General features: G+C 40.6%; 1 protein-coding gene across 1 annotated transcript in view; it reads left to right on the top strand.

Annotated features, from left to right (window-relative positions):
- The first annotated feature begins 4,701 nt into the window (after positions 1-4,701).
- The window catches only part of LOC124144350 (annulin-like), a 65,342-nt gene continuing 52,186 nt past the window's right edge, over positions 4,702-17,857 (top strand). The window contains exons 1-2 of the mRNA XM_046513716.2: positions 4,702-4,947; positions 10,321-10,532. Coding sequence (XP_046369672.2) covers positions 10,322-10,532 — 211 coding nt within the window. The 5' untranslated portion in view covers positions 4,702-4,947; position 10,321. The remainder of the gene's footprint in view (positions 4,948-10,320; positions 10,533-17,857) is intronic.

The raw sequence follows: 17,857 nt of genomic DNA, 5'->3' as shown, positions 1-17,857 counted from the left end.
CAAACAGACATATTCCAGCTATATGACGGCGGTCTGTAAATAATTGAGTCTGGACCAGATATTCCAGCGATTGACATCACAAGCATCAATCCGTGCCATTGGGATACGATGACATGTGTCAACCAAGTCAGCAAGCATGACCACCTGATCCCATTAGTCACCTCTTACGACAAGCTTAGTTGCCTTTTACGGCAAGCATGGGTTGCTGAAGATCTATTCTACCCCAGATCTTCATGGGTGGTATTCATTTATGCATATACACATTACACATATATTCAGATATAATACAAGATAAGATACATTGCAAGAACATTATTAAGATACATATTCTGTTAAAATGAGTAATATGAATATTGTTATTGATTTAATAAACATATTTAATTATTAACGTCTACATACATCTTCAAACAATGAAAAGGGGAGTGGGGTAGCCTAGTGGTTAAAGCGTTCACACATCACGCAAAAGACCCAGGTTCAATTCCCCACATGGATACAATATGTGAAGCCAATTTCTGGTGTCCCCTCGACAGTCGTGATATTGCTGGAATATTGCTAAAAGCAGCGTAAAACTGTATTCACTCAAACATTGTATGATGCATATTCTTAAAAAAGTGATTGGTGCTCCTGCTCTTGATACAAATAATGTATGCACATGGCAACACTGGCACCCATCACTCATGAATAAGTACTTATCAACATATTAATCATTGCGTGGATCGATGCTCTTGATATTATTCACTGGGTTGTCTGGTCCAGACTCGATCATTTACAGACCGCCGTCATATAGCTGGAATATTGATGAGTGCAGCGTTAAACAACAAACCAACCAACATATTAATCAGTACCCACATGATCATACACTACAGGGGCGGATACAGAGGGGGGGTGCGGGGGTGCGGACCCCCCCTTTTTATTTCGAAAAAAATCTTTATTTCTGTATAAATTACCACCAAAGACAATAAATAGATCTTAATTGTGCACCCCCCCTTTTCAAAAAAGCTGTATCCGCCCATGCACTAATTGAGCAGTATTCACCCTGAGACGAGTTCACCAGAACATGTCTCCTATGGTCAGACAGATTATTACCCAAAATGCAGTGAGCTGTAGCGCTCAATCCCATATAACACCAGGTTAAGGGCACAGTGAGGTTAAAGGTTAAATGAGGTGAATGTCTGGGCTGGGTTTGATCTAGACCCTAGTTACATGCCATTTACCGGTAATTATGGTTGTGGGGACAAAGATCAAGTACAGACAATGGAATGAGGATAAGCCAGTGGCTGAAGTGGGATAGCCAGGGCATTTGGCACACAAAAAATAGTTTTTTTTCTTAACACTGACGTGACTGTAGGTCTTTGCTGGTTCTGAACATTTGTGAACATAAGAAACAACAACTTTTGTTTTTGTTTGTTTAACGCGGCACTCAGCAATATTCCATCTATATGACTGTGGTCTGTAAATAATCAAGTCTGGACCAGACAATCCAGTGATTAATATCATGAGCATCGATTACACGCATCAACCAAGTCAGCAAGCCTGACTACCCAATCGTGAAATTCGCCTCTTACACCAAGCATAGTCATCTTGCATTTTGTGAAATAAGGATGTTAAGAAACAAAAAAACAAACACAGAAATATGTTGTTTTATGAACTGTTTGCTCCTAAATTGTATTCAGTTTGTACCATAAGGCCTATTGCTCATCGGTACGTTGCATCTATTCACATATAAATTTCCTTTGTGATAATCATCTTAAAAGTTTTTCATCTAACTCAACTCTCAACTCTCAACTCTCAACTCTCATCATTACTCAAAGGAAACACTAACAGTGGTACAGAGTTACATTTTACATGTACAGTAAACTACGGTTATAACGAACTCAAAGGGACTACTAATTTTAGTTTGTTATAACCGTAGTTCGTTATAAGTACATATGCAGCAAGACTACAGCAAGTAGTCGGGACCAAAAGTAAGTTCGTTATATCCGTCAGTTCGTTATAAGCGTGTTCGTTATAACCGTAGTTTACTGTAAATGTATACAAATTACAACAAGATGGCATATAAATGTTTTAGAAAGCTTGATAACCTTTTCAGGACATAATTATTCCCAACAGTTTCTTATATTTTGACATGTGAAGCCATTAAAATAATAATCACTGACAAAAGAAGAATGTTCATTCGCCAATGCTTTACATGTGAATAAATAATAAAACTCGTGGCCAATTTGTTGTGAATTACACAATGTACAAAATCTCTCTTCGTGAGCAATGTTCAGCCAGTTCAACTTTTTCAATTGGTAATTTCTGATTGCTTGTTCTAAATAAAATAAAGGTTAAGAAGTGTTCAGGTATCAACATGAACAGCCACTAATTTAGCAGTGTTCACCCTGAGATGGGAGCGGTCGGGTAGCCTTGTGGTTAAAGCGTTCGCTCGTCATGCCAAAGACCCGGGTTCGACTCCCAACATGGGTACAATGTGTGAAGCCCATTTCTTGTGTCCCTTGCCGTGATATTGCTGAAATATTGCTAAAAGCGGCGTAAAACCATACTCACTCACTCACCCTGAGATGAGTTCACATGCACATGTCCCCTTAAGTCAGACAGACTAATGCTCATTGTGTCAATTACTGGATTGTCTGGTCCAGACTCGATTATTTACAGACCGCCGTCATATAGCTGGAATATTGCTGAGTATGGCGTTAAACAGCAAACAAACAAACAACAGACAGACTATAACCAACAATGCAGTGAGCTCTCAATCCCATATGACACCCAGGGTGAGGTCACTGTGAGGTTAACCAAATGCGTCCAGCAATACACAATTGAAAGACTGGCTCTCACTGTTCAGCAGATTCAGTGATATCAATAACTCGAACCATGTCTATTTATTGCAGGGTCACTTGTTGGGACAGATAGCTAAAACTAGAAACTTTGCATGAATGCCACAATGATCTTTCTAAAGTTTCTTCAAATAATCTCAGTCCATAATTTAGTTTGGTTTGCAACTGAAAACATTGATTTTGGATATTGGTGCTCTTAGTTTGTAGATGTTGTAAAATTAGGAGTCACTGTCACAATTAGTGTTTAAAGCTGAAGTTTTGGTGGGATATTTCCATTGGGTGAATGCAAATATTCCTTAAATTGAATTAGTCTGCATGTCCTTATATGTCTCCATTCATTCACCTGATGGAAAAGACCCGTAGGTCTTCAGCAACCCATGCTTGCTGTAAAAGGCGACTATGCTTCTCGTAAGAGGAGACTAACGGGATCGGGTGGTCAGGCTCGCTAACTTGGTTGACACCTGTCATTGTATCACAATTCTGTGGATTGATTCTCATGATGTCAGTCACTGGATTGTCTTGTCCCGACTCGATTATTTACAGTCCGCTGTCATATAGCTGGAATACTTGCTAAGAGCAGCGTTAAACAACAAACAAACAAATCACCTGATGAAAGGTCAAGAAGCAGCCCTGAAACGTTATGTATGTATAATAATGTTGTTATCCATCAACCTCCTTGTCCTGAAGGGCGGTCGGATAGCCTAGTGGTTAAAGCGTTCGCTCGTCACGCCGAAGACCCCGGTTCGATTCCCGACATGGGTACAATGTGTGAAGCCCATTTCTGGTGTCCCCCACTGTGATATTGCTGGAATATTGCTAAAAGAGGCGTAAAACAATACTCACTCACTCACTCCTTGTCCTGATTATGTCTGAATGCCCATGAAGACATTTTCCTCATATACTTATTGGGGCGGTGGGGTAGGCTGGTGGTTAAAGTGTTCACTTGTCACGCTAGAGGCCCGGGCTCGATCCAATTCCCCACATGGGTAAAATGTGTGAAGCCCATTTCTGGTGCCCCCCGTCGTGATATTGAGGGATTGTTGCTAAAAGCGACTAAAAACCTTACTCACTCACTCACTCGTATACTTATTTACTACTTAAAACAAGTTAAAGTACACCCACAGTTGGAAGGCCATGTGGCAGTACCAACCAGCCAAAACAGATTATCTGTATTAGACTGTCTATAACAAAGGAAAATATTGGATGTTCCTTATCTGTTTTGAGTAGTATAGGTTGTTTTTTATCGCCATGAAAATGACAGATTGACAATGGTATTATAACTTTTTCTAGTAGTATATGTTGTTTTTTATCACCTTCATGAAAATGACAGATTGGCAATGGTATTTTAACTTTTTTTAGTAGTATATGTTGTTTTTTATCACCTTCATGAAAATGACAGATTGACTACAGTCATATAACTTGTTTTAAGTAATATATGTTGTTTTTTATCACCAACATGAAAATGACAGATTGACAATGGTATTATAACTTTTTCTAGTAGTATATGCATGTTGTTTTTTATCACCTTCATGAAAATGACAGATTGACAATGGTATTATAACCTTTTTTAGTAGTATATGTTGTTTTTTATCACCTTCATGAAAATGACAGATTAACTACAGTCATATAACTTCTTTTGATTAGTATATGTTTTGTTATCATCATCATGGAAATGAAAACTAAACTCTGCTAAGGTCTTCTAGTTCTTTACAAACGTGAAGATTCATCCTCATTGTCTGGGCTGTGTGGTATGTACAGTTGCCGTGAACTAGATAGAAACAAGGTCAGTGTGAATACCCCTTGAAATGTTTTAAACTTGAAATATTGGACGAGTTCATGTAAATACAGTGTGTGTGCGGCCAAGCTTGTTCCCCGCTGCGGATCTTTCATTGAGCTGTGGGTAATGTAAGCCAGTGTCTGCATAGCGTCCCTAGTAATCATTCAGTCGGAGTGTACCCAAAGCAGTCTGATCGCTCCTCATTCCACGATTGCTTGTGATCACACTAGTTGGACCTGTTTGCTTTGCAGTTGGAGAAGTGTCCTTCCTTGACACAGTCTTCAAGTATTACTCTGATACAAGGGGAACCACAGCATTTTAATTAATTTCCACAAGGTAAGTTTGTCCTGCATGTGTTGTGTAATGTTTTGATAGTAATTCCCCATGGTATTACTTTCCTGATATGTTTGGGAAGGTGTATGACATTCCACAAGGTTTTCTCTTGCCCTGTGATGTCAGTGAAAATGTGTCTAATTTAATTATTGTTTTCATTTCATAACCAAAGCTAACTGACCCTGGCTAGTCGCCCTTTAACAGGTGGGGTGAAAAGGGGTTTAAACAGGTGGGGTAAAAAGGGGTGTAACCAGATTGGGTGAAAAGGGGTTGAACCACATGGGGTAAAAAGGGGTGTAACCAGATTGGGTGAAAAGGGGTTTAACCACGTGGGGTAAAAAGGGGTGTAACCAGGTGAGATGAAAAGGGGTTTGACCAGGTGGCGTAAAAAGGGATGTAACCAGGTGGGGTAAAAAGGGGTTTGCCCATGTGGGGTGAAAAGGGGTGTAACCAGTTGGGGTGAATAGGGTTTAACCACGTGGGGTGAAAAGGGGTTTGACCATGTGGGGTGAGAAGGGATGTAACCAGGTGGGGTAATAAGGGGTGTAACCAGGTGAGATGAAAAGGGGTGTAACCAGTTGGGGTAAAAAGGGGTTTAACCAGGAGGAGTGAAAAGGGGTTTGACCAGGTGGGGTAAAAAGGGATGTAACCAGGTGGGGTAAAAGGGGTGTAACCAGGTGAGATGAAAAGGGGTTTAACCAGGTGGGGTAAAAAGGGGTGTAACCAGTTGGGGTAAATAGGGTTTAACCACGTGGGGTAAAAGGGGTGTAATCAGGTGAGATGAAAAGGGGTTTAACCAGGTGGGTTAAAAGGGGTGTGTAACCAGATTGGGTGAAAAGGGGTTTAACCACGTGGGGTGAAAAGGGGTTTAACCAGGTGAGTTGAAATGGGGTTTAACATTGTAGTCAAGATTATTGCACTTGTACAGTGATGTGCATGTGTGTGCTTGTGTGCAAGTGCGTGTGTGTGCATGTGTGTGTGCATGTGTGTGTGGTGTGTGTGTGTGCGTGCGTGCGTGCGTGTGTGCGTGTGAATGTGTGTGTGAATGTGTGTGTGTATGTGTCTAATGGAGTGCATGCCTGTCTATTTGCCTGCTTGTACTAGTCTGGTCTTACGCCCGTTTTATTAGGCTCGCCCACTGAAATACCATGTCCCACGTCAACATGGACATCCCACTGAGACACGTTATTCTGACTCTCAGCCCAAACAGTCCCTGCTTTGTCCTCTAATGCCGACCACCAGGCAGGCTAACAGCAAGACCTATCTCTTAATGTCTTGGTATGACATGGCCAGGAGGTCAGTCCATTGACCATGTAGACATTCTATCCACAACACAACGGAGGCAGTCTCCTAAAAAACAGGACCTGTCAGTTCTATTGTTTATGCTTGTCCAGATGAACACAGATGTTGCACATCATTGACTACTTGTCAAATACAGGGGACTGTTATTTATGTTTTAATATTAATAACCAGTGACAAAGCCGTAGTATCATGTGACCGCTTTTGCTCAACATGGCCACAGTTGACTCTTTTTGTAGTATGACTAGAGTTCAGAAAGTTTTGGTTCTGGTTTTGTGTGTTTATTTGTTCAACAGCAATATTCCAGCTATATGATCGAGTCAATAAATAATCGAGTCAATCCAGTGATTAAAATTATGTGCATCGATCCACGCAGTTGGGATCGATGACATGCATCAACCTAGTCAGCGGGCCTCTTACGACAAACATAGTCGCCTTTTACGGCAAGCATGGGTTGCTGAAGACCTATTCTACACCAGATCTTCATGGGTCTTCTGAATGTATTTTCCAGTAGAGCATTGCACATCCTCATAAAGCAAGCATCATTAGTGATATAAAAGTCTCTTCCGACTGCTGAAACTGTCTTGCTTCCAAAATCTGATGTGGTCATGTGACTTTTTATTAACGTGCAGATCTATAATTAGTAGTGTGCTGTCAACAAGTCGCCATAGAGTGTCTGCGCGAACTGTCAGAGTTGTAACTGAAACAGAACAATATCAGCGATTTTGTATTTATCAGTCCCAGTTGGAAAAGATTAGCAAAGCTTTTAGCATCCATAAAGAATATTGTTTTCTGCGTGATGTCAAAAAGCTGCGATGACATTTGTGCCATTCGCAGTCAGAAAACAAAGAAATTATCCAAGTAAAACAAGATATTATTTTGACGGCACAGTCTTCAGGACAACCAAAGACGTGACCCTTAGTGTCACAACTCTAGTGTGACAACTCCAAGACAAGGGAAGACGTGTCTCTGAGTGTGTCAACTCCAAGACAAGGGATGACGTGTCCCCTAGTGTGACAACACCAAGACAAGGGAACGCTTAGTGTGACAACTCCAAGACAAGGGAAGACGTGTCCCTGAGTGTGACAACTCCAAGACAAGCAAAGACATGTCCCTTAGTGTGACAACTCCAAGACAAGGAAATATGTATCCCTAAGGGTGACAACACCAAGACAAGTGAAGACATGTCCCTTAGTGTGACATCACCAAGACAAGCAATGATATGACCCTTAGTGTGACAACACCAAGACAAGCGAAGACGTGTCCCTTAGTGTGACAACTCCAAGACAAGGAAATATGTATCCCTAAGGGTGACAACACCAAGACAAGTGAAGACATGTCCCTTAGTGTGACAACTCCAAGACAAGGAAATATGTATCCCTAAGGGTGACAACACCAAGACAAGTGAAGACATGTCCCTTAGTGTGACAACTCCAAGACAAGGAAATATGTATCCCTAAGGGTGACAACACCAAGACAAGTGAAGACATGTCCCTTAGTGTGACAACTCCAAGACAAGGAAATATGTATCCCTAAGGGTGACAACACCAAGACAAGTGAAGACATGTTCCTGAGTGTGACAACTCCAAGACAAGCAATGATATGACCCTTAGCGTGACAACACCAAGACAAGCGAAGACGTGTCCCTGAGTGTGACAACTCCAAGACAAGCAATGATATGACCCTTAGTGTGACAACACCAAGACAAGCGAAGACGTGTCCCTGAGTGTGACAACACCAAGACAAGGGAAGATGTGACAGCTTCAGGACAAGCAAAGACGTGTCCCAAAGTGTGACAACACCAAGACAAGCGAAAACGTGTCCTTTAGTAGTTCGACAACTCTAAGACAAGCAAAGACATCTCCAATAGTGTGACAACTTCAAAACAAGTTAAGACATGTGCCCTAGCGTCTTAAATTCTCACAAAATTCATGTCAAGGCACGCTTACCCTTTTCGTGAATACCTGGTGTTATCACTGATTTTCAGTGATCCATTCATATAATTTTCACTGCTATTTTGCCTGTTAAGCCCAATGGAATCCGTTAATCTAGACTGGTTAGCACTGTAAACATCTGCCACTCAGAATCAACCTGACCAATGATACTGAAACATCACAAGCTTGTTCCCACCAATGATGACACCCCATTTAGTGCATGAGGATGAAATGCAAATTTCAATAAGGAATCATATTTTGTCAAAGCCATTAGGGACCGTCCATTTGATATTCTTGGGGGTGCCTGGGATTTTGTACCGAGATTAGATATTTTTCGGGTACAGCAACAAAGTGAGATAAAAAAAATTTAACACTATGAGCCTGTTTTTCTTTTAAGAACAACACCTTGCAATAATGGCATTTTGGTTGCAGGCCACTTTATATTTTTTCAAAACTCTAAAGCACATTTTTTTTTTTTCAAGAATTTTGGGAACAATATATTTTTTTTCCAAGTGAGTGTTCTCTAACTTCTTTTGAATAGCATATTATGGAAACATGTTTTTTTTTGTTCATTGAACATGTTTAATTGAATGCGTTATGTAAACTCTTTTATCTTTGAAATTGTCCAATTTAAAGAAAGCTTTCACTGTGTTCAAACTTTCTTTTCTTGAGAGGGACAGTGTTACGTGACAGTAGATGTAAATAAAAGCAACAAAAATCATTTCCATATTCAAAAGAAATCTCTGTTAAAAGCAGTATCATTGTACAATCCCAACTTTATGATAAGCATGTGTTTATAAATCACTATCAAATAGTAAAGACACCAGATTTTCGCGAAAAGGTAAGTGTATCCTGACCGACTGGTGGCATCCATCACAAACACATGCAAAGGCAAGTCAATTGTTCACCTGCCAAATGCACAGAAACATATGGTACAAGTCAAATAGGGAATCACATGTTTTGTCTCAATGCATCAATGTTTTCCATGTCTACCACAAAGTGTCTTGAAACCTTTGCTGCGGCCTTGAATGTTGTAGTGCTGGTCAAACAACTTGACAGCAAAAGTCGTATGATGCTCTTTGAAATCTTCAAGGGTGGAGACTCCAAATAGTGGAGTTGCTTGACAAGACAAGGTTAACTAAGAAATAAACGGCAAGTAGGAGTTCTTTATCATACAATTAAACCAGCCCCGAGTGGTTTATTATCCCTGCAGTGTTTTATTGTACGAGATACAACGACCACGAGTCGTTTATTTCTTATATGAGATATCAACATTATGAACTGCCCCATTAAAGATGATAAAATGTACTGCCCGTGAAGATCCAGGGAAGAATAGGTCTTCAGCAACCCATGCTTGCCGTAAAAGGCGACTATGCTTGTCGTAAAAGGCGACTATGCTTGTCGTAAAAGGCGACTAACGGGATCGGGTGGTCAGGCTGGCTGAGTTGGTTGATACATGTCATCGTATCCCAGTTTCGTAGACTGATGCTCATGATGCTCATGATGTCAATCACTGGATTGTCTGGTCCAGACTCGACTATTTACAGACCGCTGTCATATAGCTGGAATATTGCTGAGTGCGGCGTTAAACAACAAACCAACCAACCAAATGATAAAATATTCACTCGTATTTTAATAATGATGACACCCTCAATAGAATCAGACCTTGGCATTGTCGGACAAGTCCACTGTATGCACAGGAGGATATTTCCCACATATTCTCACAACCCACACGTAGATTACCTGTACATTTTGTCCCAATACCTATTGTCATATCTCTCCTGCTTTTGGATGCAGTTGTTCGGCCATCGTGTTTATCTGCATTACCAAGCTACATCTTTGGGATACAACTCACAAGACACTCCCCTCTTAAAAAATAACGTTATCCAATATACGACGTCGAATCTTCAGAAATGACGTCATGAGAGAACAATGTTTTATCGTGAAATAAACCACACGTCGTTCTTTATTGTTCTTTGCGATTTTTCCCGTAGTGATCTTATATTAGATACATAGGGAAGTAGATAAACGATGACCAGATCAAAGGTCACATTATAGTTAGTTTCGGGAACTAAGGCATAGATTGCTCGTTTTTACCATAAATGTGTTCTACTCTATCACTATTTTTTATCTATACGTCCAGGATGCCAAGGCACACGACTCGCTATACATGGAGCCCTGGGAGGACCGTACGAAGCACCAGGGAGACCCTAGAACGGCAAAATCAGCCTGGCTATTTCTCCAGATCTTTTTCACGTATTCGTGATTACGACTACAATGATGTTGTTCGACGCCTGACACACATGTTTGAATATGGTCATCCTCAACCCCATGACAAACCTGCACCTGAAACCAGTGAGTATACCAGCAGTGAATGGGTACCCGGTAGGATGAGATGGTAATGTGGCTGTTAACCTTCTAGTGCCGCACAGGCAGCTTGAGTCGTATGCTCCCCAGGGAGATGATAACGAAAATCGGGTGAATAATGTTTTCTTTGACCGGGGTAATAACAATGTAGCGCCTTGAGCCTTCATTTGAGTGGGCTTGGCACATTATAAATAGACGCACGATTTTCGTCTGACTTATGCTCCATGTAAGTTTTACTAGTGGTGGACCGTAATGATAATCTATTGTTTGTTATTCCCTCAAATGTTTATGTTGAATGTGCATGTCAATGAACACTAGAGGTGTAACGATACAGTTGGGTCGTGATACGATACACATCCCGATACTATGGGTGTGATACAGTTTTTATCCTGATACAGTACATTTATTTCAAAAGTTGATATATTATTTTTTTTTGCTTGTGAATCACAACCATGAATCATTTGGTTCACTTCCCAACATGGGTACAGTGTGGTAAGCCCATTTCTGGTGTCCCCCGCCATGATTTTACTTTAATTTTGCTAAAAGCCACGTAAAACCATACTCTCTCACTCCATATGAAGATAAAACTTTATATTCCTCACGTGAGTGGGTGAGTATGGTTTTATGCGGATGTTAGCAATATTCTAGCAATATCACGGCGGGGAACACCAGAAATGGGCTTCACACATTGTACCCATGTCGGGAATCGAACAATCTTCAGTATGTCCAGATGAAAATAGTTCACTCACATTTCTTCTTCTCTTCTTCTTCTTCCTCTTCTTCTTCTCTTCTTCTTCTTTGTCTTCTTCGTCTTTTCTTCTTTGTCTTCTTCGTCTTTTCTTCTTTGTCTTCATTTTCATCTTCTACAGATTATTATACAGATTATTACTATTATAGAGATTATAATTGTTATTATTATTAAAATATACTAAAACATTTTTTATTATGAAATTATTAATTTTTATATGATACTACCAGTATGTTATTATATTATTTTTATATTTTCTGGGTATATTTGATAGTGATTCATAAACACAGGCTTATGATACAGTCACAATCATACAGTAGACTCCGGTTTTAGCAGAGATTTCTTATGATTTTAGTTAGGTTTTGAAACATACATAATCTATTTGTGACGGAAGAGGGTATGTTAACATCCCTGCATATATCAAATATATCAGATGTTCCGTGCAATTATGTTATCACTGGCGCCCTGTTTTCAGATAAAACCCCATACACCAGAGTGTGGAGCACATCTGTTACTCATAATATTCATTTTCAAAACACTGCATCTGCAACCAACATTTCCCAAAATTATTTCCAGTGTGTTCTGCTGCAAAACATCTTAAACTAAAATGATTGAGTAGAAATCCCTGTAGGAAAATCTCATGGCCCTCAAAATTATTCAAGAATATCTTCTTCAAATTCTGGTTCGGTCCGACATTGAGATGTCATACTATCATTATGTGGACTTCTTCACCATTAAAGAGACTGAAGATCCGGGGTAGAATAGGTCTTCAGCAACCCATGCTTGCTGTAAAAAGCGACTATGCTTGTCTTAAGAGGGGACTAAGGGGATCAGGTGGTCAGGCTCGCTGACTTGGTTGATGCTTGTCATCGTATACCAATTGCGTAGATCATTACTCATGATGTGAATCACAGGATTGTCTGGTCAAGACTTGATTATTTTCAGACCCCCTACATATAGCCGCAATGTTGCTGGCAAACACACCCTTAGAATATTGATGATGCCTTCTCAAAAAATATAAAAATACCATCATCACATTATTTCATATCTAACCAAACTTGCTATTTTTTTCTTAAGAACTATCACAATGCCTGAAAGTCGACTAGAATTAGATAATTTCTACCTTTCTTGTCCATGTATTAAAATCTTGAACAGTTTAATCTCTTTCATCCATATTAGTCCCATTATATCAGAAGAGGTAATCACGTTCATAAAATCCAAATCAAGCAGTTTGGATTTCAGACTTGAGATATTCCAGAATATTAACTGTAATATAATGAAATAGTGGTTAATGACGAGTCCACCAGGCCCTAGGCACACCAATCCCCATTAGCATTGGATCCTCAGACTTAGCCCTGAAGGCCTCTTCTCTGGGTGTCAGCAGTCTTCCCAAGGCAAGGCCGTCATATAGCTGGAATATTGCTGAGTGCGGCGTTAAACAAAAAAACAAACCCAAGGCAAGGGAATTAACTGACTATAAAAGTCCATTTTCCACCCTTGTCGAACTAGGCTGGAATTATGGAGTTATATTTTGGCTGTACTAACGAGTCTATGCATAGTCCAAGGTGGATACAATTTTATGGATATGCATGGTCCAATCAAATCGTGTAGCGAATTCAATGTCCGGTTTGGAAACTGCCGTGCAGATGTCGGTTGATTGCAGGTTTTGCCATACATGTGTACCGTCAACTTAGCATCAACAGATACTTTCCAAATCTTTTTATGGTTTTGATCAAGGTGCTTATGTGATTGGATGCACTTCGTGAAGTAAGTATTTTATTACAAATGGATCTTCATCATCGATCAAATCGTCTTCACTGGGCGCTGCCATTTTGTTTGAAGCAAATCCAAGTGATATCAGAGGTGGCATCTGATTGGTCAATAACAGGAATATAGAAGGGACATAACTTGTAATAGCCACTGGTGGCGCTACGATCGAGCCCAGAAATTCCAGCGTAGTTCGTCAAGGGTGGAAACTGGACTTTTTCTGTCACTTAACTCTCTTGCCTCAGGAAGATGGTGTCAGCCTGTTCTGTATCTCTATTACCTCCTTCCTCTAGCTATCATGTCTGCTCCCTGTATCCCCGTCTGACCCGTCTGAACTGTCACTGTTGTCTGTATCATGTAAGGTCACTCTCATTGCAGCTAGGGGGCGGTCGGGTAGCCTAGTGGTTAAAGCATTCGCTCGTCACGCCGAAGATCCGGGTTCGATTCCCGACATGGGTACAATGTGTGAAGCCCATTTCTGGTGTCCCCCGCCGTGATATTGCTGGAATATTGCTAAAAGCGGCGTAAAACCTCACTCACTCACTCACTCACTCACTCACTCACTCACTCACTCACTCACTCATTGCACGGGGGCACGGGTGGCCCAGTCATCTCGCTGTGCAGAGTTGCATCCCTTGACAAGCTAGAAACCTGTGATCATAGTTTCAAATCCTGGTTAACCTAGATCATGTTTTAAAGTTTGTCAGCACCAAACCCGTGCTACAGTCCATGTAGCTACCTATCTGTCTCTTCAACTCTGTAAGACACAGCATCTATATCAAGCCTCAGCCTGTTCTTGTATCTCCAGTGACCACCTCCGTGGTCTAGTGGTAGAGCGTCCGCCCGGAGAGTGGAAGGTCCGGGGTTCGATCCTCGGCCGCGTCATACCAAAAGACGTTAAAAGATGGTACTTGTTGTTACCCTGTCTGGCGCTCGGCATTAAGGGGCTAAAACAAGGACTGGTCAGCTCGGAGTCAGTATACTGTGTCTGAGTTGGATATTCATGTTAAACTGTTAAATCTCAGTGAGCTAGCACTATAAATCGGCATCAGTCCGGACTAGTACAAGCAGCCACACAAACACATACACGTACATGCACGTCCCTATATAAGTGCAATAATCTTGGACGTGACGTTAAACCCAATTTCACCTCACCTCTTGTGTCTCCATCTTCAGTTCACAGAAATAAAAGCGACAAAATTCATTCCATCATCTTAGTAAAAATGCTACCAAGTTAGTGATATATCTCGGGGTCAAAATGACACCAGCAGACACCTAGGCTTGATAGAACACGTAGACCTCATGCTAGGTAGACAGTAACTCAATCGTGACAGAATTTTTTTTTTTTTTTTGCGCTGACTCCTCTGTTGAATTGTTGCTGACAATGCTGTCATCTGATAGGTGTGGCTTGAGTTCTGTGTCTGGGTGCAGAACACAAAGGGTAACTCCTTGTTTCCTGTGTATTGTTCAGATTTCACCATGTAAACATCAGGTTATCACGTGTGTGTACTTTGGGATGGTAAACATTCTGCTTGAGGATTTTTAATAATTTTATTTAGTGAATGTTGACATGCTATTAATACTCATTGTTTATTACAAATACTGGGTATTTACTCTCCCAAAACACAAAAGCCTGACAACTTGTTTATCATATAATGTCATTCTTAAATTCTATCATCGAAAAAATTTCTCTCACAAACAGAACCTAAACATCGAATACATCCTGGAATGTGCACATTAATATATTTTATTTCTCTTGACAGCCCACTTTAAAGCTGTGCATTGTTATGAGATATACACAACATTATATAAATGGTTTTAACCCTATTTCTGCTCCTGTTGCTGTGTGTTAATGTTTTTCAGTCATAAATAAGGCAGTGTTGTTTACATGAAAGGAACGCAGTACTAATATAAACCTTGTTTTGATCGTGGGGAAATATGAAAATGTAAACCTAGGATGCCCCACCTTCAATTTCACATATAATTGACTGTGTTCAGTGTTCCAGGAAAACAGTATGAATATCACACATGTTAGTCAAGGTGTGTGGAAAATCAATGCCTGACTTACCCAACTTGTTAAATGAGATTGCTCGATAAACAATAAAATTAGCTTCAGTTATATGGGACACCTTACAATATCTAGTCAATTTTAATATGATATTTATAACAAGTACTAAATACACCCTAACCCAAAAAATTCGAAAAAGTGTAAATATCACCATCATGACGATGGCAGTGGTTTTTTTACTTATCTGATTTTGATTGTGCTCTAAGACATGCTCTCTGATTGGTTGATATACCATGTGGTCATATTATACCAAGCCATGTACAGTCACACTGGTTGTTAAAAACATGTGATTCGTTTGATTTCGGTCTAGCAATGTATTAATTCTGTATTTGTGGTGTAAAGGCACAGGTATAAAATAGCTAATTCAAAACATATATCTGATGGCGAAAAAGATCGATTTTGTGATAAAACACTTTTTTTTTTGAATAAACAGGACCAGTGGAATTTGCCTCCAGAAAAAAATGAAATTTTACTGTTTATTTGTCCAGGAATAAGTTCACAATTCCTGCATTTCCACACCTCTGCTTGTTTATTTGTTAATCGTTTACTTTTGTTGCCATGTGTCTGGAAAATGTTTTGTACATAGCAACGATTCAGTAGTGTCAGACTCTTGAAAATGTAGCTTCTATAACCAAATGCTGACACAACAAAATAATAGCTGTGAGGGGCTCATTACATTCAGTATATACTCCCACAGCTGTGAGGAGTTCATTATATTCAGTATATACTCCCACAGCTGTGAGGTGCTCATTACATTCAGTATATACTCCCACAGCTGTGAGGGGCTCATTATATTCGGTATATACTCCCACAGCTGTGAGGGGCTCATTACATTCAGGATATACTCCCACAGCTGTGAGGAGTTCATTATATTCAGGATATACTCCCACAGCTGTGAGGTGCTCATTACATTCAGTATGTACTCCCACAGCTGTGAGGAGCTCATTACATTCAGTTTATACTCCCACAGCTGTGAGGAGCTCATTACATTCAGTATACACTCCCACAGCTGTGAGGAGCTCATCACATTCAGTATATACACCCACAGCCGTGAGGAGCTCATTACATTCAGTATATACTCCCACATCTGTGAGGGATGCATTATATTCAGTATATACTCCCACAGCTGTGAGCTGGGCCCTATTACATTCAGTATATACTCCCACAGCTGTGAGGAGCTCTTATTACATTCAGTATGTACTCCCACAGCTGTGAGCTGGGCCCTATTACATTCAGTATATACTCCCACAGCTGTGAGGAGCTCATTACATTCAGTATATACTCCCACAGCTGTGAGGAGCTCATTACATTCAGTATATACTCCCACAGCTGTGAGCTGGGCCCTATTACATTCAGTATATACTCCCACAGCTGTGAGGAGCTCATCACATTCAGTATATACACCCACAGCCGTGAGGAGCTCATTACATTCAGTATATACTCCCACATCTGTGAGGGGTGCATTATATTCAGTATATACTCCCACAGCTGTGTGCTGGGCCCTATTACATTCAGGATATACTCCCACAGCTGTGAGGAGTTCATTATATTCAGGATATACTCCCACAGCTGTGAGGTGCTCATTACATTCAGTATATACTCCCACAGCTGTGAGGTGCTCATTACATTCAGTATATACTCCCACAGCTGTGAGGAGCTCATTACATTCAGGATATACTCCCACAGCTGTGAGGAGTTCATTATATTCAGTATATACACCCACAGCCGTGAGGAGCTCATTACATTCAGTATATACACCCACATCTGTGAGGGGTGCATTATATTCAGTATATACTCCAACAGCTGTGAGCTGGGCCCTATTACATTCAGGATATACTCCCACAGCTGTGAGGAGCTCATTACATTCAGGATATACTCCCACAGCTGTGAGGAGCTCATTACATTCAGGATATACTCCCACAGCTGTGAGGAGTTCATTATATTCAGGATATACTCCCACAGCTGTGAGGTGCTCATTCCATTCAGGATATACTCCCAGAGCTGTGAGGAGCTCATTACATTCAGTATATACTCCCAAGGCTGTGAGGTGCTCATTACATTCAGTATATACTCCCACAGCTGTGAGGAGCTCATTACATTCAGTATATACTCCCAAGGCTGTGAGGTGCTCATTACATTCAGTATATACTCCCACAGCTGTGAGGGCTGCATTATATTCAGTATAAGCTCCCACAGCTGTGAGGTGCTCATTACATTCAGTATATACTCCCAGAGCTGTGAGGGGCTCATTACATTCAGTATATACTCCCAGAGCTGTGAGGTGCTCATTACATTCAGTATATACTCCCACAGCTGTGAGGGCTGCATTATATTCAGTATAAGCTCCCACAGCTGTGAGGTGCTCATTACATTCAGTATATACTCCCAGAGCTGTGAGGAGCTCATTACATTCAGTATATACTCCCAAGGCTGTGAGGTGCTCATTACATTCAGTATATACTCCCACAGCTGTGAGGAGCTCATTACATTCAGTATATACTCCCACAGCTGTGAGGTGCTCATTACATTCAGTATATACTCCCACAGCAGTGAGGAGCTCATTACATTCAGTATATACTCCCACAGCTGTGAGGGGCTCATTACATTCAGTATATAATCCCGTAGCTGTGAGGACCTCATTACATTCAGTATATACTCCCACAGCTGTGAGGAGCTCATCACATTCAGTATATACTCCCACAGCTGTGAGGACCTCATTACATTCAGTAT

This window comes from Haliotis rufescens, unplaced genomic scaffold (genome assembly GCF_023055435.1).
Source record: "Haliotis rufescens isolate VD_foot unplaced genomic scaffold, xgHalRufe1.0.p SCAF_10, whole genome shotgun sequence".
NCBI lineage: Eukaryota > Metazoa > Mollusca > Gastropoda > Lepetellida > Haliotidae > Haliotis > Haliotis rufescens.
Note: the sequence above shows the minus strand (reverse complement) of the source record. Positions and strands in the feature narration are given on the sequence as shown.